The sequence below is a fragment of the Haemaphysalis longicornis genome, unplaced genomic scaffold (genome assembly GCF_048455015.1).
Source record: "Haemaphysalis longicornis isolate Haplotype H1 unplaced genomic scaffold, Haemaphysalis longicornis Haplotype H1 scaffold_9, whole genome shotgun sequence".
Classification (NCBI taxonomy): Eukaryota; Metazoa; Arthropoda; class Arachnida; order Ixodida; family Ixodidae; genus Haemaphysalis; species Haemaphysalis longicornis.
In genome coordinates this window covers 61,714,959-61,739,292 of record NW_027526460.1, presented here as the reverse complement: position 1 = coordinate 61,739,292, position 24,334 = coordinate 61,714,959, and the positions used below count along the sequence as shown (strand labels likewise).

The window sequence follows — 24,334 nt, the reverse complement described above, 5'->3', positions numbered from 1 at the left end:
ACGAAGGAGTTCGAACCTCTGTTATTTTGAGGCATTCCTGACTTGAATGAAGTCTCCACTACACCCACATCACGTTACTTTTCAAGGAGACGCCATTCTGTGCCTTGTTTTCTCAGCTTCGCTTTAGGGGGCTGCTCCGGGCGACCCGCTGGTAGATTGCCGCCTAGATACGGTGCTTCTTCAGTTTTTTAAAGGTAGCGCGTTCGAGATCTATACTGGCAAGGTAGTACTACAGCTGCGACTGAAGGGTCAAAAATCGAATTTCAATCCGAGCTTCCTTGGCCCAACGCCGCAGTTTCGGAGGGTGGTCAACCTTCCCGGAAAAAAAAAGCTACTTTTATCTTAGCGCAAACTTGGATATAACATTTTGGAGAGAGACATTGCGGCAGTTCTTTTTTCCAGCGGCACCACAACAGCGGGCCATTCATATAATCTGTGCGCTGTACCTATAGAAGGCCCTTTTCGTGTCTTTATGCTCGAACTAGACTTTGTACGGGTAAAAAGTACGCAGGAATGTGTATGTACATCTGAGATTCTGCACACGCATTTGACGCACTGCGTCCGACACAGAAATGCCGACAATCTCAAAAGGTGTTCGCCGAGGGGGTTACCTTGGTTGCATCTCTGTTCTGTATAAATAAAGCATTAGCGCTTTACTAGTACTGTATATACTTCAGTATATATCTAGTGCTGCTGCAAATCCCTGGATAAAATGCTGTTGTAGAAGGGCAACTATGACGCTTCTATCCGTTTCCGTGAGAAAGGGCCTAAATTAATTAATCAAAAGATATCAATGAAAACCATGTTTTAAACATTGGTAGTGAAAATGAAGGTCTGGAATAAAAGAATATAGATGTATTAATATAATAAAAATTGGCGCAACTTACACTAGTGGTGTAAGGATGGCCAAACAGCAGGGCTGGGGTAGACCGAACTCCTCCCCACACTGAAAGCGGTGCCAGGAGAGAGCGAGCCGCCCGACCCCAGCACCACAAAGCCGTTTTGGACGTCACTGTAATGCACAGACCATTTAAGTATGTACAGTGCTTTATTCAGTAGCAATGGTCGTCGTCAATTTCGTAGTCGTCTTCCGAAGGAACAATCACTTAGGGCAAAACCTCTTCAAGCGCGTGCTCGCCTCTGGAGACCTCCACTTCTTCATCATCTGGTCCCGTGGACATTTCCACATGCGGATTGTGAAGGGATGGCTTGGCGGATTCATCGACGTTGTCTTCAGCGCGGCGGACCCATGGCGTGCCGGTCGCCACACCACGACGACGACGAATTCGGGAGGGCCTCATGCGGCGTTAGCCCACGCGCAAGCCTGGACGACGCCGGGTGGTCGCCGCGAGGCACGCACTTACCAGCGCTCAGGGTTTTCTGTCGCAACCGGACGGACTTGTGGTGGCCTGAACAGTCCTTCTCTTAGAAGTGGGAAATGAAGACCGCCAAATTCAATGTTCAAGCATAGGCCATGATAAGCAGACCATGACCTTACGAAAAATTAGCTTACGCGGAGACTAAAAAAAAGCTCACGTGGAGTTCAAAATTTCCTATTTAATGCCGTTGTAGGCGAGAGACAAACAGAAGTTGCTACGAAGTTAGGAGTGGAACAGCCTGTCTTGACTACAGGAAGAGTCTAAAACTACTGACGGTTAGGAGAAATGAATCACGGGCGCGTGCAATACCGCCGCCTTTTCTGGAAAGAAATTTTGCATATCTCATAACCTGGCCACAGACGCTGGGCTTCCAAAGAATCAAGCCTTTAGTCACCAATCAGGTGGCGCCAATTTAAGCTTTCAAAATGCGTGTTCTTAGCCCAAGGGCGAGAATTCGTGAGGATAGGGGGAAAGTTTACCCTCGCGAGTGTGTTTACCCTCGGTCAAGACGGATTACCTGCACTTCACGGGCGTGCGATGGCTGGTGGACGCGTCGGCTTTGAGCTGAAGCTGGTTAAGTGTATCACGTCCTTCCTTGCGCTGTGCCCCTCACATCCTCCCCGTTGCTCCTAATCCGCAACAGCAGGTTCCCAACTAGCTGGATCAAGACGACACGTGCCTGCATGTGGCACTAGACTCTACCACCAAGGTTTAGATCTTCGCCCAGCACCTTCCACTTCTACACGTGGCAGTGCGGATGAATGAGCTCGAACAAAACCGTATATAATAAAAGCTCATTATTGGAACTTCAATGGGGCCATTAAACGGTTCGAATTAGGCGGAGTTCGAATTGGCAGGCGGGCGCTAGGATGGATGGACATCGCGCCACAGTGCGCGGGCAGAACACAAAGAAGCCACCTCTCGACTCGGAATTGCGAATTAGGCGCCACTACACTTGTGTGGAAGGTGATTTCGAAAATCGTAAATAATGCACATGAAGCTTGAACAGCGGATGGCGTCGCCGGCGCGGCGCTCGCTGCGGAAGCGGCATAACCTGTCGCAGCAGCGTTGCGCGTGCTATGCTGTGTTTTTTTTGTTGCATCTCTAGTAAATTAGGTCTGGTTTGGATTGGCAACACATTTTAATCCTTCTGTGCCGCCTTCGTCTCCGAGGAGCAACAGAAACCAGGAGATCCCAATTTAAATTAACGGTTCTTCATACCGACGCGTTATAATTATGGGGAGTTTACCCCCATTGTAATATACAGCGCCGCGCCGGGACCAGTGCGTCAGTTCGAATTAGCTGTGAGTTTGAATTAACCTATTTGAAATTAACGAACTTTTACTGTACAAAGTTTTTCCTTAACGCTACTCTATTAGATGGAAAAGCTTCTTGCTTGATAATTCGTGTATTGTGGTCCGTCGAATGCAATTGGCTTAGTATGCGCACACCTAGACATCGTAGTCTATTTAGTGGATCTAGGCCCACCTTTGAAAGTGCAGTAGTTCCTGATTATACTCCGTTAAAAGCGGATAAGAACCGCATCTTTTATGAGGCGCTGTAGTTTTATCCAGGCGACATTCGTTGCTCAAGATGGTTTCCCCAGCTAGAGTGGGTGTAACCGTTTAATTGCAGCAGAATCTCCGAGAAATTACAACGGAACTTTCTTGTAGCATATAAAAGCGATAGCGCATCTTCAAGCGGCAGTTCAGAGAGAGCGCTCACGGCAAATGAGCGAGCTACGACTGTTCATTGTTGTCATATGCTGTCCCAGGAAGAGGGAGTACAATTCTGTAGGCATACTGTGAACGTCATTCCGAAGTTCGGTATGTGTTCCGTGCCTTTTATTGGAAACAGGCAGCAACAGGGCCTTTTTGTTTGATATTTTGTGTGAGAGACTGGATGAAACCCACTTGAGTGGGCGAAGAAAGAGCGTGTGTGTTGATCGAGTTGACCTCAAAGTGTTTAAAGGCTCCGGTGAAATTCACAAAGCGGTAACACAGTTAGAGTACCCTGGTAATAAAATAACAAAAACTTAAGTTGAAATATTGGTCGGCAATCTAAAGTTAATATTTAAAATGTATAAAGAAAAACGCTTGGTGCGTGCGAAAACCTCCCTGAATTAAAAATCAAGGGTAAGCAATGGCAGCGCGAAAAGTAAACGTTAGCGTGGGTGATTTACAGCTGCTTGGAAAGAAGAATAGGGTAGACAGAACAACGGGTATTTTAAAGAAAGATGTACTACGTTTGCAAAAAAAAAAAGGTTGAGGGGAAACTTCGCAGGAAATTTAGGATTGATTGATTGATTGATTGTAGGGTTTAACGCGCCGACGCAGCGCAGGCGATGAGGCGCGCCGTAGTGGAGGGCTCCGGATTAATTTTGACCACCTGGGGATCTTTAACGTGCGCCGAAATCTCGTACACACGGGCGTTTTTGCTTTTCGCCTCCATCAGAAAAGCGGCCGCCACGGCCGGGAATCGAGCCCGCGACCTTGTGCTCAGCAGCGCAACGCCTTAGCCACTGAGCCACCGCGGCGGGTAAAATTTAGGATTGCCAACGGGTATACATTTAATGCCACGTCAGTGACGCACTACTCCCAGTACAATACAAAGATGCTACTATTGTCATCAAAAATTTGTCGCGAGGTCTAATTTTGGGATGGCCTTGCGGGCCACGAAAAAGCATTGGCGATACCTTGCTTTTTTTTGGGTTACAGAGAAGGGATGTAGTATTTCTGAACGAGCGCTTATGTCATGAAAGCGAGGTTTTGTTCGTGAAAGCTGCGCATTCCAAGCACAACAGCAACGGGAAGTTTGCATGGGTGTCTAACACCACGTTTCTGTTACAAAAACCGGTAAACGACAAGTTGACGCACCGGACTACCACAGAATACCGCGCGAATACGATGTAATGTGTCAACGGTAACTACCGTCTCTCTTATGAGATATCGATTGCAAAGCAATATGTTACCAACTCTAAAATAACTGCGTCCGTATTTAATCGAGGTTTCTACAACACCGGACAAATATTAACTCTCTCGTTGTGTTTTTATCAGAACACGTACACCTGACGGCAAAACAAGGTGGGGAACACGAGGGCGTGGTGACGATATTTACTGGCCACCTCTTTGTAGCGCGTTAATTACGGGTCATCTTGCCAAAAAACTAATGTATCTGTGGTTGCTACTCTTCGTTTATTACTAGGGCTGCTCTTAAGGCAGGAATACTGATTTTTGTTTTGTCACAGGTGGCAGCTGACCTAGGCAATTATCCTCTCTCTGCTTTTCGTCCACCAGCAGTCGAACCTTCTTAGCCACGATAGCCTCGAAGTCAACTCCCTCTGCGGTACCCTTAAATCCTAAAGCTTCTAGAAGCCGAATATTTCCTTCGTGTAGATTTATATTGATACACTTGCTTATACTCATACTTCCCCACAAAGTTCTCGGTACTCACGCAAAATGCTCTAGCCTGAAAAACCAAAGCACTGCCCTTGGAATTATTGTAGCAATTTTCCTTTCTGATGTCGAGTTTATCTGCCATGTACATCTTTAACGACCTTTCAGCTTTCATGCTTTTTCTCTATTCGTTTCTACCTGCCTTGCTTCTTTTTGGTTACCTTGGTGGTCTTTCAAAAAGACATCGCGTGGCGAAAAAGACGTGCTCAACTTCATCGCCGCGCCATCCGACGTCGCACTTGTGGTTGCTGAGCCACGTTGTTGTGCACGTGCGCGTACAACAACGTTCAGTGCCTGTATTTTTCCTCGCTTCGAGCGTCCAAGCTAATCACATTCAACAATTGGAGCTAAGGGAAGTCATTTTAACGTCGCCATCATTTTGGCGGTGGCTTCATTTTTACGCTGATCAAGCCTATGAATGCGCCGATTTCCGCTTGCCTGTTCCCCTCCCATAGTTCTTTTAGTACACGCGCAAGGTGACCTGACATCCGAGTTTATTGGAACAAACCAATTCTTCCTCCTTCGGTTCGGTGTGCTCATTCTTGGTTAACAACCGACTGCGTGTTGTGAACAAACAATAGTAATAAGCGCAATGGAAAACATGTTGCACAAGTTCGCCACCAAGACGAGCAAGATATGTTATCTGTCGGACCGGGGACTTCACCCGTGCCGGCCGCCCCCGAATCGTGTTCGCTTGAGACGTGTTCAGCAGGGAAAGACACCCTTAGCCGACAAATGCTGAATGTGATCATCTTTAGCACTTGATAAGAAGGATAAGACAGGGCAGCGAACGTGGTCGAACGCGCACATCAATGTGTCTCAGCATCCAAAGTGCGCCGTCAGATGGCGCGGCAATGCATTTTAGCACGCGCTCCGTGCCCCAGCTTAGTTGGCAGCCGGTATATATTATACTGACGTCATCTCACACACCGAAATGTGCTAAATTAGATTAGAAAGTTGGTATTCCAGGCTACCGAAATATCGAACCGTGGAGGCGGCCGTAGCCAAGGAAGTTTATTCAGTTTGCCAGCTGTGTTGCTTATTTGTCGGCCGTGAGCCCTTGGGCTCTGGCAGCGTCCTCAGCCAGCTGGACGGCCCAGAGTACTCGGCGAAGCTACGTTGCTTTTGTTGCGTGATCAGCCTTTTGGTAATAGTAATAACTCCAGTTGCTTATAGGGGGATAAATGTTATGCCAAACGCCTTAGATGTCTCCTAAACCCCGAAAAATGACCTTCGTCGTCGTCGTCCGCGTCCCCACGAACGGCACCAAAATAACCCTCAAAGTGATAAGAAAAAAATTCTCTGCACATTTACTACGCGTGTGTGATTTCATACAGGGTCTCCTGAGCAGGACCTAAGAAGATTACACTGCGAAAACTGGGCACCATGCATGAAGGGTAACAGGGATTTTTCTGGTAGGAGAGCGTGGCATGTGAACGTGAGGGCACGTGGGTATAACAAGCACACGAGAAGAGGAGCTGTGACTGGGGGGAAGATTTTCGGTGAATTGTGACCAGTTTTCCTGCCCAGGTATTTTGCATCAAAAGCCGATAAAACAAAACGGAAGAGACGGGAACGATGTAGCTATAAACGGCGAAGCGTGCAATATGCACGCAATAAAGCACGAAGACTACAAAATTGTGCCTCAAGAAATAGGCAGCGCATAAGAGAGGGGCACAAGTAATTCCCCTGTGGAGAAAGATACCTTCCTATACATATGCGCCCTCAAGCGAGCAGTGGAAGCAATGGAAGTGTATGTAGGGAGCAGCGGAACGGAAAATGATAGGTGTAACATTAAGGGACAAGAAAAGAGCGGAGTGTATCAGAGAACAAACGCGTATTAAGGACATATTAGTAGAAATTACGAAGACGGAATGGGTGTGGGCAGGGCAGGGCTGGGTTTGGGCAAGGCACGATAACCGTTGGTCGTTAAGGGTAGCACAGTGGATCTGTAGAGACGCCGAGCATGGCTGGGGGCGGCAGATGGGAAGAATTGATCAAGACGTTTGCGGGGATAGATTGGTCGCCGTTAGCCCAGGACCAGGATAATTGGCGATCATATGGGAGAGGCCTTTGCCCTGCAGTGGGCGTAGATAGGCTGATAACGCTGGTAATGATGATGACGCCCTGAAGCGGTGCTCGTGACCCGAGCTTTGAGAGTTTGTACTGGCATTTCGCAACGATCGTTTAATAACGCTTTCTCTGGAAATGCATGACGAAAACAACGCCAGTTGTGTTTCCTTGTCATACTTTGCTCAAGTTAGGGAGTGTGGCGTGCAGTTTCTGTAGTTATTTTCTAAAGCATTGGAATGTTTTTTTTTTGATCGTCTGAAAATGGTTTTTGTGGGCGTACCTCAGTGATAATCCTTACAATTGTGCCATAACTTTGCGTAAAGCATGGGGAAACTTAGTGCTTGGGAAATTCAGTCTAAAAGAGGTAATGAAGCTTAAACATAATGAGCTTGGGATCTGGCTAGAATTTAGACATCGTGGAAGTGCCAGGGAACCGTCAGACATCAATAGTGTTTACACATGAAATACCGTAACTTCGTCTTTAGTCACAATGTGATTTCTTCATTTCTACTTTTTATTTTTACGCGTTTGCTTTTGTTCTTCCTTTATCGCGCACCCCTTTAATAAAGTAAGCATATCGTCTGGGCCAGCTATCTTTTGTATGTGTTTAAATTGACAATCCCGCCTCTAATTTTTTTTCTGTCCTTTTAACGAAAAGAAAACATGCATTATTACAGTAAACTGACCCCATTTCAACATACGTAGGTATTAAACTAAGGGTTTATTATTTCTAGTAAACAAATGAAATGACGCAGGCAAATCCCGGAAAAGAACAATGCCGTCAGCCATCCAAAGAAAAGACACGCACATCCGAGACGATATCCGCACCATCGCTAGTGACAATCTCTAGCGTGGCTGGTGAAGTTTCTAAAACCTAATGACGCAACGTTAGGTTGTAAGTCAAATAAAATGGTCAACTTGGTTGCTCAATAGACCTTCGCGTCTCGAACAGAACAGGCCAGTTAATGCACTATTTTACTAACATAACGCAAACAATCTTGGGCAATGACACCTGTCAGAGGCATTTTGGACCTTAGTGCACCATTGAAGCCTGGAAGACGCATTATATAGCAATTTCGGTTACAAAGCACAAGGCACTTTCGCTATTTGCACGTTGTCACGCTGTTTTAACCATTTGCTGCAATATAAAGGGTGCTTTAGGTGCAATTTGGCGTGCTTAGTGTTTGGAAATTTGTCTTTTTCACGTGTTTTATTCTAACGCCACCCGACGCAGCTTTCACGCCATTTACAAGGCGCTGAAAGCGTACACGCCCGCAGATAGGAATGTTGAATTCTCACCAGGCCTGTTAAAAAGAACGTAAAATATATTATGCATTGAAACATTGTGAATTCTGTCCAAAATCATCGAGCGCGAGCAAACCGGCGGGCAACTTGAATTAACCTATAGGTTACGGCAGCTCAGTGTCTCTCACGTCCGTTGAAAAAAAAAATGAAGGAAGCTCACACTCGAAGGTAGCCAAGCTGGACGCAACAGTAGCGTGTTTCTTCTATTCCGTCTCACAGCAATGTTTAAGCGTCGCCACTGTACGAGCGACCACAGCTGGATGTTCGACCTACTCCATCGGCGGCTGTGTACGCACGTCGTCGCGCACTTATCGCGGCGGCGGCGGTGTCCTCGCCTTCCCCCGCCAGGCGCCACGGGTCCTGCGCGCTTGTTCGTTCCCTCCTTGCCTGTTGCTCCCCGCCATCGTGCGCATCTCCAATCCGGGCGCTTAAGGGAGGGGGTGTGGTTTGACCTCTAGCTCTCAAGGTCAAAACTGTTCACACCGCGAAGACTGCCCGAGGTAGCGTACTATAACTTTCGCTACAAAATTACTCGCACAATTTGCAGTACGGAATGTTTCTTCATGCACTGTGCCCTCAGCGATCTCATTGTATGTCCGCTACACCGTTGAATCAGTGCAGGTTCACGTGAAGGGGCTGACAGGCTACCTGCGCCTTGATGACAACGGCCTGAGGACTGACTTCGCCTTGAACGTCATCGAGCTGAAGTCCACTGGCTTTGAGAAAGTGAGTGCAAAATTCTTCTTTCACTTCGGCATGTTTGTGCCTGTCTAACAGCATGAAATTCTAGGGGCTCGATTTGAACCCTGATCCGCGATAGGTAGAGAAATTGGAAGGGTGGTAGTAGGTACTATTGGTAAAAAATGTATTAGTTGAGGTCTAAATAAAGCAAGGTGCCTATATTTCGTTACATCGTTATTCTGTTGCGATTGTTCAATATTTTTTCACAGTGGACATGCGTGTGTTTGAGGGCCCAAACGCAGTGCAAATACTGTGCACTTTGATTCTTAGTTTTATAAATCAGAAATCTACTTTTCTTTGCGCTTTTGTGAATGACTCAGTAAGAGCGAGTTTTCTTCTCTTGTTTTCTTGTTTTAACGTGGATTTAGCACGCTCTTCCTCTGCTTCGCGCAACCTCCAAGGGTAGTACTACTACTCCGACTCCTGCCCTAAATCTTCACGCACCTAACAGCGACAGGTTTAGTCTGTGTCTAACCATCTGAAATGTAGTTGGTGCGTGTTACAACCATCAAAATTTCATCGCTATTAGTTATCACTAACTTGTGATACATCTGGGGTCTATTGCCATGCTTGAACGGTGCAATGGAAATGTTCTTTGTCAACTATTCAGTGAGAGGGCTCTATACCTTAAGAGCAAGCAATGCGTCTCGCCTCCCGTGCCTTCTAAGCGAAGCGGCGCCGAGTCAGCAATGAAGGAGGCAGCGCCCTTCTCTTGATATGCAAAGCCCAGGCGCGTTAGGCATGCGCCAAGCAGCTCGCCTACAGAACGGAGGAATGCCGATGCACCCAGAAAGAGGAGTGCGCGTGTTTACCGCTGACAGAGCGTTCGAGGTCTTCCACTGCAGCGTTTCGTTCGGCTGTCCCTGCTCGCTGATGCAATTGTGGTGTATCTGTGTAGGGATGTTAGTACTTAGCGTATAAATGGTGGTGCCAACACGATCGAGCGACCGAGCGTGACTTTACGCGAAATCCGTCTCGATTCTTGCCTTCCGTGTGTGATGGGCTCTGGAAGAAGCAGGACCTAACCGCGACGTGAGACAACCTCTCAACAAAGCTGGCACAAGTAGGAGAAGGAAGTATAGCAATATTTAACCAAGAATCACTGAAAAGCAGCATCTCGCTTTAGCAGCAAACTTGAATGCACTCTACTGTTTTTCGAAATAATTTTCGATAGTCACCGCACGAACATTTCTTAACTAACATATTCTGCTCCCACGCGCAACACCGTTATTCGGAAAATAAACGGTAACCATTCCTCGTGTACCTTCGCAGTAAAAAATATTGTGCATCAGAATTTAACAATCACATGCGCTAGTGCGCGGGTCTGCATTAATGTAAATGTAAATTTAGCCTGCGCCTTCTTGCTGGCTCAAAAACAACTTTTGGAAACATTTAGGGATATTTAGGCGTCCTTCAGTGTAACAAATTTGTCTTAACGCAGATATCTGGAACGAAAGTGATTACGTTGTTTGGAACATAGGTTTGAGCCACAGAAGGGTAAAAGTCGTTATGCCTACCTCTGGTATAGCCACTTGTCGCAACAAGAGCCGAAAATATAGAAGTTAATGCAAAGTATTTGGCATTGCGTGAGAAATATTCCATTTCGTAATTTGCATTGCTACTTACCAAGAAATCTTCGCTTTGGGAGCATTCGCATTCGGTGCGAACGATGCGCGTGGCTCATATTTTTCTAGAACACAATCCATGCAGTCATCAACTGCTTATCTTTAACTGATGAGAAATGCCTCTTATGCAATGTGAGGTCTATTAATTTGCTGTGTAGTAAATTAATCATGGCAAAACAATGATTAATGAAGCCAATGGTGGTATGGGATCAAATGCCTTCGACAGATACCGGAGGCTCTAAGCTACGCGATTTTGCTATCTTGCGTGTGGCTTTGTGTCCTTGGTCGGCACATTGCCTGCAATTTTGGTGTGTGCACGCAGGAAATAGAATCGGATGCATTAAAGCAATTTGGCAAGCCTCTCGTCTAGTTTTGAAGACCACTGTAAAGCTTGAAGTTCAATGTCTTCTAATTACATTCCAGCGTTCCCTCTTCATGCGCTTGAAAGTACTTTAAAGTACTTGAAGGTACTTTTGAAAGTACCTTGTACTTTCAATTTGGGGTTTGCGCTTTTTATTTATGTGCAGAGGTTTCAAACCTTTCGCCTGTTTTGATTCCGGTTCAAACCAGCTGTTTCTCACGGCCTGTCTATCGGGAACCTCCATTCCAGCTCGCGCTTCTGGCCTTCGGGAGTACTCCTAGTTTTTTTTTTTTTTTGCGTGCGCTCAAAAATTCAGTAATTCTATTTGTGTGGTTTAGTAATTTACTATTTATTTTTGTGAAAGTTGTTTCTTCGTTTTACAAGGTTTTACACCCCATAAACTTCCTACTTCCAGATGACCTCGCCTTTATAAGCAGGAACTTTGACGACATCGCGAATGGTGTAGTAGAGGGCAACCCGAGACTGAGCTTAATACACGAAGAAGAAACATCAAATGAAAAAGCCAGATCTGAACGTAGACTCGCACAAACGATATCATACAAAGATCAAGAGATGTGAGCACTCCGCCAAGACCCGATTGTATTACCCCCGGCATTTCGCTTACAATATATAAAGCGCAGAGTAGAGCTCTCTCTTCGTAAAAGAAAAGTTTCGTTCCCTTCAGTAATTTTTGTTTGCATTAGAAGGCAGTGGCGTCTGCTGCATCTATCTTATTTGGAATGCCATGCGCTCTCTTTTCTTAATGTAACGTTGACGGCAGTCGTGTGAAGAGAATTTGTTAGAGCCACTTCACACTAGCTCCCCTGTACGATTGCCTGCCATGGAGGTGGCTTCCGAATGCAGACAGAAAACCGCATTTGAGAGTTAGGCGCACGTTAATTTCTGTACGCGGTCTGAATTGCTCTATAGACCTGGAAGACAGTACGCATAAGTGCTTTACTGCTAGGGGTTCCAGCTATGAAAATATTTGCCATCACGCATGCTTATTTGCGGTAAAAGTTTTGAACGAGTGATGTTGTCGGCTCTTTTTGGAAACAAATGTCCCTTTTTTCTTTATTTGCCCATGCTCTGGGTCCCTCATGGACACTTTCGCAATGCTTTACTGTCTAGAAAGTTTGCCTACGAAGGCTCCTGAATTGAAATAAAAATAATTATATGGCATTTATCGGAAATTTGAGTGAAATGCAGGCAACGATGTCACCACAGCAAGCACACGCACACACAAACACACACACAATTTATATATATATATATATATATATATATATATATATATATATATATATATATATATATATATATATATATATATATATATATATTTATATATATATATATACATATATATATGTGTGTGTATGTACATGTATATATGTATATGCCTGTAACAAATTCGCTACGGTCACGATCCGTGTGTCCGTGTGTTTTTTGCACGTTTTCTGAAAAGTCGGCTGGAGAAATGCAGCCATTGTGCGATCTCCTCCCAACCTGCAAATTTCCGTGGTTTTCCATGTGGGAGTGCGGTTTCGGTTAGGTGTCCCTTAGGCCTGCCTGTCGGCGTGTAGTCCGAGTCTCGACAGCTGCCTCTGGTGTCGGTTCGTCGGTGATTGGTTGTGCGGCCAGAAAATGAAAACTTTTGCCTTTTCAATTTGAGAGCAACTCAATAAAGCCACCTAAGCTAACGCGGCACTCAGTCTGAGACCGGGTGGCGCTAACGCAATCTGTGCCTTCTTTGACAGCTTCAAAAACGAGGCGCACGGCAGGGAGTAGTACACATATTCTCGATCGATTGAAAATGCGCTCACCGCTTGTGGCAGCTCCATTTTTATAAAGGTAGAGACGTCCTGTGCTTTCCTTGATCGAAAACTGTCATCAATCAGCAGCATTGCAAGAGGCCGCTGCAAGAACATCCCCACACAGGTCTGTCAGGTGCCACGCTTAGAGACGATCACCTCAAAGGGCATTCAGGTTTATGTGTCTTGGCGGAGAAGAAAAGGGACAAAACGCCATCTGCGTGGGCGTTGAGTGCGGCAAAGAGAATCAATTTCGCGAAAATGTGCCTTTCAGCATGAGTTTAGTCTGTGCAACGGGTGAAGGCACAGAAAAAAAGCTGAAAGTGAAACAAAAGATACGTTTCTGTATGCGGGGGTAAGTGACCTTACTTCTTTGGTGTGCCGCGTAGTGACTTAGTTCGCCGGAAAGCAGGAGGTGCAAAACACGCATTCTTTCACTGTTCTTTAAGAAGTGTTCACCACCATTGATCTCGAGCAATTTGGTTTGGTTTTTGCTTCATTCATGCTAGCCATAACTCGAAACCTGCATAACTAAAATTGCGAATTTTTCTAAACAAACACACATACACTCTCACACACACACACACACACACACACACACCTATCTATCTATATATATGTATGTATATATATGTATATATATATATATATATATATATATATATATATATATATATATATATATATGTTACGTTAGGCAACTTTATAAAAGCTTCCCCGGATAAGTTCTGGCGATACTTAAATTCGGGAAAACGCAAACATAGTAACTTGCCGCCTGCAGACGCATTGCTTAAAGCTGAGCAGTTTAACAATTATTTCCAGTCTGTATTTACTGTCGATAACGGCATTACGCCCCCCTCTAACCCCCCAAGTTTAGATAAGAGCACGCTTGAAGAACTAGATTTAAGTGAAGCCGGAATTATATCCTTGTTACTCACCCTAGATATTAAAAAATCATGTGGTCCTGACAACATACCGAATCCTTTCCTTAGAAGATACGCGGAGTGGGTGAGCAAATACCTGCTGCTTATCTATAAAAAATCCTTGGATACATGTGAGGTACCCAGAGATTGGAAAATCGCTAAGGTAGTTCCGATCCATAAGTCAGGAAATGAGACCCATCTTTCAAATTTTCGACCTATTTCACTCACTTGCACTGCCTGTAAAATAATGGAACATATAGTACTAAAACACATATTAACCTTTGTTGAGACAAATAACGTGATCAATAAAAATCAACACGGATTTCAAAAAGGGCGCTCAACTACTACTCAATTGCTAGAAACTTTTCACGACCTTGCACGAACAGTAGACAAGCGTGGGCAGGCGGATATCGTATTTCTTGACCTATCAAAGGCTTTCGATCGCGTTTCACATCCAAAATTGCTATTTAAACTACGTAACATTATCGGATCTGGAAAAATTACAGATTGGTTATCCGCTTATTTGTCACATCGTTTGCAGTACGTAGAACTTGAAGGACAATGCTCAGGTACAGTGCAAGTTACGTCGGGTGTCCCACAGGGAACAGTATTAGGCCCCATCTTGTTTCTTTTGTTTATAAATGATATCTCAAATAAGATAGATGCAACAGTACGGTTGTTTGCAGATGATTGCATTATCTACAGAGAAATAAACACTCAGAACGATCAAATTTTGCTAAATAACGCGCTAAAAAACATTTCTAAATGGTGCCACGACGGGCAAATGTTACTTAACTTCGACCAGTCTGCATGTATGACTGTTACTAGAAAAAAAGTGCCATTTACATACCAGTATATGATTGATGGACACGTTCTTAAAATAGTGGATGAATACAAATATTTGGGAGTTATTATCTCTGCTGACCTGAAGTTTAATAAACACGTATCGTATATTACTGCTAAGGCCCTTTCTGCGCTCTACTCTCTCAAACGCTCCCTGAAATCAGCTTCATCTGAGACCAAACTACTTGCCTACATTTCCTTAGTACGCTCTATACTAGAATACGGGATAATAAGCTGGTTCCCACACACTAAAACGTGCGTAGAAAAATTAGAAAGTGTTCAGAGAAAAGCCGCTAGGTTTATTTTCAACAAGTACCGACGCCACGACTCTCCCACAGAGCTTCTCGCCCGTGCTGGCCTCCCAACTATCTGCAGTCGCGCTAGAATCCTGCGCCTAAAATTTCCATTTGTTCTTTTAAATGATGGGCTCAAGATTGTAAAAAACTCTTTTCTTAACCCCGTCTAATACCAGAAGCACTAGAGCGAAACACAGCCGACATTTAACCGAATATGGATTCCACACAGACACATTCAAGTACTCATTTTTCCCCAAGCAATCAGAGATTGGAACGCGTTACCAGATAACGTTGTTGCATGCAGAACCCTTGACGCTTTTATGTCGGCAGTATCAAGCCTGGACCATGTCTGAGCAGTGCCCGTATAACTTATCTATTGTGGTTTTCAGTCTCATTTTTGTGCGCATGTGCATGTTCTTTATACCGTTCACCCGTTCTCATCTTTATCCCCCAGGATGAATTTTGGTTCACAAAAATGGTATATTGTGTAATCTAGAATAGTGTACTGCCGCAGCTTTCCTACATGGTTCTTATTTTTCATGTTTTACGTTTCCCTTCTACAAATAGATTATTGTAAACGCGAAGTGTGCTTTGAATTTCTTTTTGGTATGTGCTTTGTCATTGCTCTGTTTTAAACGCGAAGTGTACTACTAAAGTTTAATTGACGTGTGCTATGTCATTGTTATGAATGTATCACCCAATTCCCGCAAAAGCCTCCACTAAGAGGTTAGCTATGTTCTAAATAAAATAAATAAAATATATATATATAAATATATATATATATATATATATATATATATATATATATATATATATATATATATATATATATATATATATATATATATATATATATATATATATATATATATATATATATATATATACACACATGTCAAACGTGGGTTGTGCGGCGCACCTTATTGAAGGAGCTCGGTTTAGTTTTGGCAACTTAGGGATCTGTAACGCACGCCGAAATCTCGACGCACGGGAATTTTCGCTCTTCACCTATATCAGAAAAGGAGCCACTGGTTTACGGGGTGCACTACGCAATTTCAAAATGATGAAGTTCAAATTGTATTTTGAAGCTTAATTCCTTAATCTTTTCCACACCCAGAGGCAGTTTACCTTACGGCAGGCCCCATGAATATAATATGGTTTTTATCGAGAATAAAAGAATGGATACTTGAATGCAGCGTTTAACAACGTGTACATCAAATGCTCTAATTACTACGAGTTTTCAAAGTTCAAAAAATATTTAAATTCGTAACATTCCTTCACAGCGGAGCACATGTCTGGGTTATTATTTTTGAAGCTATTTCGAACAGCATCTCAACAAATTCAAGTGAATTTACCAGTGTTAACGTATATATCATGAAGTATTGGTGTCACTTTTCGTAGCTTCGCTGCATTAAGCGTGTTCTCGTCCTACGGTTCTTAGCACTCCGTGTGGGCCTTAGCGAAAACATTTTCAAATTATTCGTTCGAGAAATATGTGAAGGAGAAAGTGGCGAACTAACACGAAACAGCTCACAGTCACTGGAATATGAGGTGCACAGCGGATACGCCAGCCATGTTGCAGCATTTCTCTTACACCACACTTTGTTTATCTGCAGGTTGGAACGTGGACACGCCGTACGGGAATTCGTTACTCCCGGGGCTACGTGCAACAGAAGCAGGAGGAACTCACGGACGTTATTCAAAACAGGACATTCCGCGTGTCCACTATTGTGGTAAGTCACACAACTGCGAGCTGAACAACTTTCGCAGCTGTTAATTGGGCTAGTTTGCGAGCAATCAGCGTTTATCAACAGCACTGAGAAGGGTATTGAACGGGAGGTCCGTGATTAAGACGCCGTTACAAAGTGCACAACAAGGGCAGAAACGACAGGATGAGACGTCTTAAAAGTGAGGTGACTGTCAAAGATTATACCGAAAAAAAACATTAGCGCCGTTTCCCATGTTGCATTCCACTTGTGAATGCATCGATGGCTCCACCCATAGGGAAATAGATGATTCATGTCTTTAACCGCCTGTTTTAAATAAAAAAATGAATGTTTAAGTACCAAACAATGTAATTAGCTTGTGGAGCTATTCTGGGGAGATGAAAACTGAACTTAGTACATCCACGGTGAAAAACCTCGTTTTGCGAACAGAAAATACCCGCCATTTTTTATTGGAATAAGCGTTGCTTTCCTACAAATTAACAGGTCTTAAATGCAAGACGATGAAATTCTGAGGGGCCTGTTATTGTGCAAACCAGCGTTATAAAAGAACAGTGTTTTATAAATATGACAGAGGCACCTAAGCTTTCTCATATGACGGGAGAATGGAAGAGTATCACTTTTATTTAATCTGTCAATTAGTATGTGTGGGTGGGTATAATTACCATCGTTGCCAATTTCAGTTGGTTAATCAGTCGTGACTTTCTCAGAGCTCCTCTCGTTGTCACCGGCCTGCAGTCATCACCTAGCAACGGTAATGTCGAAAGTTGGGCCATGCCCATCCACACAGCGTTATTTGCAATTGAGCACTTATGCAACTACAGGCAGTGCGCTGTAGAAAATTACACGGCCATTTCAACAAACCACGCCCAGGGGTAACGTCTACTAACACTTTCCGCATAGAAAGCATTCCATTTGGGTGTCACAACAGATATCATGCTCATTTATACCATAAATCCAATCTAGTTCAATTTCATTCAATAATTTACCACGCTGATCTCCCGGTATGCAGTGTGCCTCAGAACGCGTGGCTTCCACAGCAACTTCCCAGGCACTGGCATACCATAGCAGTGACGGAGTATGTAGCAGACCCACGCTTCTTTAATCAGAGTAATTGCGATTGGAAGAATTTTTGTATTGAAGGGGTGACCGTTTTTCTCTTTAAGTCGTGCATTGGACGGAGTTGCTGAGAAAGTAGACCAAATGCTTTCCACGCGAAATCCCAAGGTGATGCGTTAAGTTATAAAGCAACAGGAGTAAATACCCGCCCCCTTGAACAATTGAGATGGGCATCTCCCCTTGTGAGGGGTTGTTTGGAATGCGTGGAAAAGAGGGTAAACGGAGTTGAAAAAAATTGAAAAAGTTGTACATGCTACACTGAAGTTTGAGCCTCACGGCGACAAGTTACTTTTGCTGTGCTATCAAGAACTGAGCACCCTCAACGGACGTCGAACGTGAACAAACACATTGCTCGAATCTTGAAAGACTCCTTGCCAGCGGGTTCCTAAAAGGGGTCCTATTGAACGTCCACTGGTCGGTTTCTTCTTCCACGGCCTTTTTAAAAAAGTGTTTATTGTCGTTACACCCTACTGTGCAAATAGCTCAAGCAGGTACCGTCGTACGCGCGAATACAATTTAAATGCAAATAGCCCCAGACGTAGACGCCACCACAAAGGACGGCAAATAAGCCAGGTCCTATTTTATGCCCCTACTTACTGGCAGTTCGCCTCCCACATGGAGACGCTGAAAAAAACAGCTATTCTTTTTCACCTAGCGACCCAGTTTCCAGCAACTACAGCTTTGGATCATTTATGAGTGTCGTTAAAGGCAGTTCTTTCTTCCGGCACCTTGTTATGTCAGTACGGAAATTGGTTGCAGGTATATCGCTGGCTCAAACCAATGCTAAAACATTTAAAACACCTTTCTGTATAATTAAGGAAGGTGTTGATTCTTTACGATTGGAAGCTTCGCCGCGGCTGGCCAACCTAAAGGTTTACAAATTCCTCCAGATGTATGTTGGCCTGTTGAATTTCTTTAAAACGTATCAAATTTTATTCTGCGTGGAAGTGTAAGAAATTGTAGTCACTTTGCAGAGGGAAATTTTGAACCATCTTCTTGTATAGGTCGGAGCAATATCACAGCACATAAAATGTAAAGAATTTTTGAAATTTCTGTATGCACAAACGCATTTATCGTGTTTCTTTACGTCACAGCGTAATAACAGCGTTATGAGAGAATTCGTAATGTATATAGAACTTCATTTCTTCACTTTGTATCCAGCATTGCCGACAATCGTAGGGAAAATAGCGAAGCACATGCTGCGATTAGGATTTTCTCTTTGATGCATTTCGAGAGAATTAAACGTTTATTACTAAGGGAAGATTCGCCAACTGCTAAACATTCAAAATTATCTTTTCTTAGCAGCACCGTGCAAAAAGAATACAGGTCGCAATCGCGTGAGGTACGCTAAAAACTCGTGAGTTACGCTAAGAGCTTTCATTGTAAAATTTTAGCGCTTAGATGCTAAAGGCAACTCACATGTAAGTGATTCATTCAGTAAAAATAAATACCTTTTACCTGTTCACTCGGTATGAGGCGCCTAAGAAAAAAATAAACACTTATCTATATGTTTTTCACTTCAGTAATTACGGGGCTCACAGAACCCAAACTTTTTCTCAGATATAACCAGCCTGCATCTTTTGCCCGTTTCTAGTATGCTCCTATGACATTGTTCCCTGCTTTGACCATAGTTAAATTTCTGATTTGGCGCTGGGTGGGTTTCTGCAAAAGAGGATGACAAGCTTTTTCTTTAGTACGGCAAATATTTTTCAAGAAGTATCTAAAGGAAATAGCCCTAGCTAACCAAGGCAACAGTGACTGTTGAGCCCCCTGGACAATAAAGAAAACTGTCATTAGAGTAAATATTGGCCTTTGAAGGCATTCCCTAAAAGGGCAGCAGGTCAACAAGTTAAAGTCTGGCCTCGTCATGATTGCGTTATCAACTCGCGTGTATGTAATGTGTGCTTATCTCCTTCTATACTACTTTTGTAAGACTTGGCGTTTGCTTTGCAGTGTTGCCTAAACAAATTCGAATATCTGCTTGCGCTAGACCTTCTTGTAGAGCCTGGCATATCCCTTTTTTGTGATTGTAGCAAATCGGGCTAAGCAGTTTCGCGTGCCAAATATGCCAAGAGCTCGAATTAGCGAAATAAAAACTGTAAAAGAAAAAAGCTCCTTTCTACGATTTCCTGAAACCAAAAAAAAACTATTCGGTCATTGGATTGGATTGGAAAAACTTTATTGATGCCTGCGTATCAGTACGTCGATCTTGTTTTTCTCGCTCTTCCTCCATTTGTGGAATGCCGCCACCTAGGCTATGTGGCAGATCACAAACGAGTGTATGAGCCTAGTTAGATTTTCTTCTCTCATTCCTCCTTTCCTTGTAGAAACACGTTTAAGAAGTCTGGTCGCGTTCGCCGCCTTCCCGGTGAGTCGGGTGATCGTGTCACCGTTCCTGCCGTGTGACTCTATTGTCATCCCCAGCACTCTGATCTTGTTCACTATCGGTATCGTCGTCCCGTCGCTGGTCTTGATCTTGATCTTCTCGTGTTCCCTTTGATCTTTGATTCTGCGGTTTCTGATCGGTAGGTACAACAAAAGCTCCGACTTGTTCGGTGAGCATTTGAGTCCGGTGCCTTTGAGGCAGCCTTCGATTGTATCAACGGCTGTTTGCAGCGTAGACTCTATGTGAGCATCGCTGCCTCCGTCTACCCACAGCGTGATGTCGTCTGCATAGATCGTGTACTTGACCTCGTTGATTCTGCTCAGGCTTTCGGCTACTCCGATCATCACGAGGTTGAACAGCAGTGGTGAAATGACTGAGCCTTGAGGCGTTCCTGTGCTACCTAGGCGTTTCTCCTTCGCCTTCAGGTCGCCGGCCCTAAGTTCCGCTGTCCTGCCTGTGAGGAAGTCCTTGACGAAGTTATACGTTCTCTCGCCCATATTGAGTTGGGACACTTGCTTTAGGATGGCGGAGTGTTTGACTTTATCAAAAGCACTTTGCAGGTCGAGGCCAAGTACTGCCTTGGTGTCTTTGGTGTCTCCGTCTATGATTTGATGTTTGAGTTGGATCATGGCGTCCTGAGTGCTAAGGTGTTGTCGAAAGCCGATGATCGTCTCGGGATACAGCCCCTCTCTTTCGAGGTACTCTTGCCACCTGTTTAGCAGGACGTGCTCCAGCACCTTGCCCACGCAGGACGTGAGCGATATTGGGCGGAGGTTGTCCGTGCTCGGCGGTTTCCCCGGTTTGGGGATGAGTATCATCTTGGCCTTCTTCCATTGTGGTGGTAGTGAGCCAGTTTTCACGCATTTGTTGTAGTACGCCGTTAGTTTCTCGATAGATCGATCTTCTAGATTCTTGAGGGCTTTGTTCGTGATGAGGTCTGGACCGGGTGCCGATCTGCTGTTGAGGTCGTGCAGTGCCGTTCTGACCTCCTCTACTTCGATGTCCCTGTCGAGGCGCGCGTTGCGTCTGCCCTTGTACGGTCCGTGATTGTCAGTTGGTGTCGATGGGAGGTATTTGTCTAGCATTCGCTTCAGGACGGCGTCCGTCCCGTGCGTCGTGACTTCGTGGTGTAGGAGCTTTGCTAGTCGGTCCCTTTGGTGCAATTTCGTCTTGGTCTCGTCGAGAAGGTGCTTGAGTAGGTTCCAAGTTTTGCCATTGTGTATTTGGCCGTCGGCAGCGTTGCATAGTTCATTCCATTGTTGGGTGCATAGTGTGCGGCAGTGCTCTTCGATCGCCCGGTTGAGCTCTGTCACTTTCTTGCGTAGTTTTCGGTTGAGACGTTGTCCCTTCCATCTGTTCTGGATGGAGTTCTTGGCTTCAATCAGGTTGGCGAGTCTGCTATCCATTCTTTCGGTTCTCGACTCCTAGAGTATGCGACTGGGAGAAAACCTTCCCTAACAATAAAAAAACAATCTCCACAGACTATTAAAATATTGCTCAAAAGCTATAAAAGACTGACCATGTATGGACGTCTCCTTGATTTGGGGCCATCTCACAAACTCATCCTCAATTTTCCGTGCTGCAATGTTGTCTGTAAGCTGAATTACAAAAGTGTGCGTGAAGCTTGTTTGCTAACGAAGAAATCTTTATCCGAGAAACCTGCGCGAACCTTCTACGAAGCTTTTCCCTATATGCGCCCCACACGCACCGAAGGCACAAAAAACGAAAACAGTCGGGATGAACGAGTAGTGATCATAAGCGCTCGTGCCAGAACCGCCCTTAACTTGCAATCCCGCCCTTTCCCTTCGCCCGTAAAAAAGACACACTTTATCGGAGGCTTTTTCTCAAAGTCTCATGAAGGTAAAAACGTTAGCTAGAAGGCTACAATGGGTTTGGAATGAGCACCAGTTTTGTATTTCTTCAACTTCTGTGTTTCATTTTCTTCAACATAAAGCGACAGCTGCGTCTTTCGGTTTCATTAAATCACTTCTCCAATATAATGTTGCATTATGTGCGCAATACTTGGTGTATTCTTGCAAGGGAACTTTCCCACATAACAGTCATGCTCTTTTTCAACCTCCCATCTTACACAACGGGTAAATGGGAAGCGTACGATTTGGAAGATCACCAGTTCGCGGGTCTGGGTATCTAGGACGAGGCAGAGAACACAATCGGACTGAGCTTGCAAGAAATGCAGCCACATTCTTCGTACGCCTGTCGTTCTTTGTTTAATGTTTCCCCGTGGTCATTTGGGAACGCTTGCTCTCGTTGGGTATCCAGCACAACATTCGATGCTCAGCGAGCCATTGCGGATTTCTCATTGCAGGCTCACACAACTGAAAATTCTTGGCAGCCGCGCAATCGTCTAAAAATGAGAAAAAAATGGTAACATAATACCAATAATAGAGATTATATGCGCTTTTACACTTTATTCCACAATAATGCTAAGGTTTATTTTCTTATGGAGGTAAAAACTAACGCCCGTATGTCGACATTTCAGCGTACTTCAAATATGCCAGTTCCTTCCGCAGCTTTCTTCTACGATGTGCATCATTGCTAAAGGCTCGTTCGTCATGCAACATCCCAAAAAATATCAAAAATTTTAATTTGAACAATAAACACTAGCAGTAATATGTTGATGGTTGTATTTGTTGGTGCTTTAGACTAATGCTTTTCTAGCATGGCTGATTTTTTTTATCGAAACAATAATTGACGTGTGCTGACAACTTTCACTGCTGCTTGTTTACGAAGGAGAAATTATGATATTCCCACTGTGTTCCTCGTCCGGAAGACTATTATTATTATACCGCTAGAAATTATTGCGATTCTACGTCTACTTGCTTCGCGTTTTTTGTCTCACGTCATCAGTTTCCTCCTCCTGGTTACCTTGAAAACTGAACTATGCGGTGTTATTAACCAGCGAATGCGCTTTTTCTTACCAAAAAGAGTGTGAAGAATTATCAATCAACAAAAAATACAAGAATGTGCAATGGAAGCATTTGGGCATTTTAAATCAAACCGACCTTTGTTTAAACTCAAATTCCAATGGCTGTTTTTTCGTTTCCGCATCAAGTCACCAAGCACGTCTTCGCACAGAAACCTATCTTTAAAAAGATACGGCTCTTTTTATTACTTTTTTGAAAATGGTATCTTTCTGGCCGCGATTGTGCAGTGGCTAAAACATTTTCAGAGAACGTTCGACAGCTCTGGACCGTTGATTAGTTTCTCGACACAAGGCGTAATCGAAAATGTGGAGGGGTTTGCGTGGCCTGAAATGTCATGTTTCGGCAGGCCGCGGCATACCTAATGTACTGTGAAGCTCTGTTCGCGCCGTGAACAAAAAGCATCCCTTGTCTGTGAAGCTATTCCAGAAGAAACAATGGGTTAGTAAAAAATGCATAGCCAGCAAAGCCTCGTCTCGGTTGCTAGGCGACGCTGAGTGAAGGATGCCTAGCCTGCAAGGGGGAGTGGGTAGCGTCTCTATTGCCAGGCTGCAAGCAGGAAAAGTAAACTGTGGAGCACAGCCACATGGTCACCCGCATTCGATGAATAATAAGGGTGGAGGCGCACAATTTCAGCGCCTGCGAGTAAACAGCGTGTCGGTTTTAAATGCAGAGCATTTTAGTAACTCACGATGTCACCCGCGTTGGCGTCCGTAGTCCGCATCACTACGTAGTCCGCACCCTACACTATATAAAGAAATAATACCTTCCGGCGCCAGGTTTCGATCCCACGACTCTGCGGGCGGAACGCAAGGTACACGGCACTTTAACGACTGCTCCACGGAGCCGACACAGAATGGAAAGTTACGCACGCGCCTTATATCCTTGACTCATTCAACCGTCGGCCACAGGTGCGCCCTCTCCCCCCGCGTCCTCCTCGCCTTCTCTCCGCTCGCAACACCCTCTCTCGCCGTGTTCGGTTCGCGTTCATGTGGTGGCGCGATTTCGGCGCTATAACACTCTCTCGCGAAGGGCATTGGATTGGATTGGATTGGATTGGATTGGATTGGCTTGGCTTGGCTTGGCTTGGCTTGGCTTGGATTGGATTTGGATTGGTTTGGATTAAAGTGGATTGTGTTGGATTGTGTTGCGTCATAGCCGCGCCACGTTGCGTCGTAGCCTCTCCATGTTGCGTAATAGCCGCGGCAGGGGGTTCACGGCACGTTTCACGTTTCACCATCGACTTCATCGACAATGTCTACGCTGGAAGACAACAATTACAACAACAACAACCAATACGTAATCCATAAGACTTGCAGGCACGCCCCCCGCGGAAATGCTCTGCATT

At 44.6% G+C, this 24,334-nt stretch overlaps 1 protein-coding gene across 1 annotated transcript in view; it reads left to right on the top strand.

Annotated features, from left to right (window-relative positions):
- The window catches only part of LOC144151566 (glutamate receptor ionotropic, kainate 2-like), a 178,671-nt gene that overhangs the window by 101,721 nt on the left and 52,616 nt on the right, over positions 1-24,334 (top strand). Inside the window, exons 8-9 of the mRNA XM_077682666.1 lie at positions 8,834-8,938; positions 16,432-16,548. Coding sequence (XP_077538792.1) covers positions 8,834-8,938; positions 16,432-16,548 — 222 coding nt within the window. The remainder of the gene's footprint in view (positions 1-8,833; positions 8,939-16,431; positions 16,549-24,334) is intronic.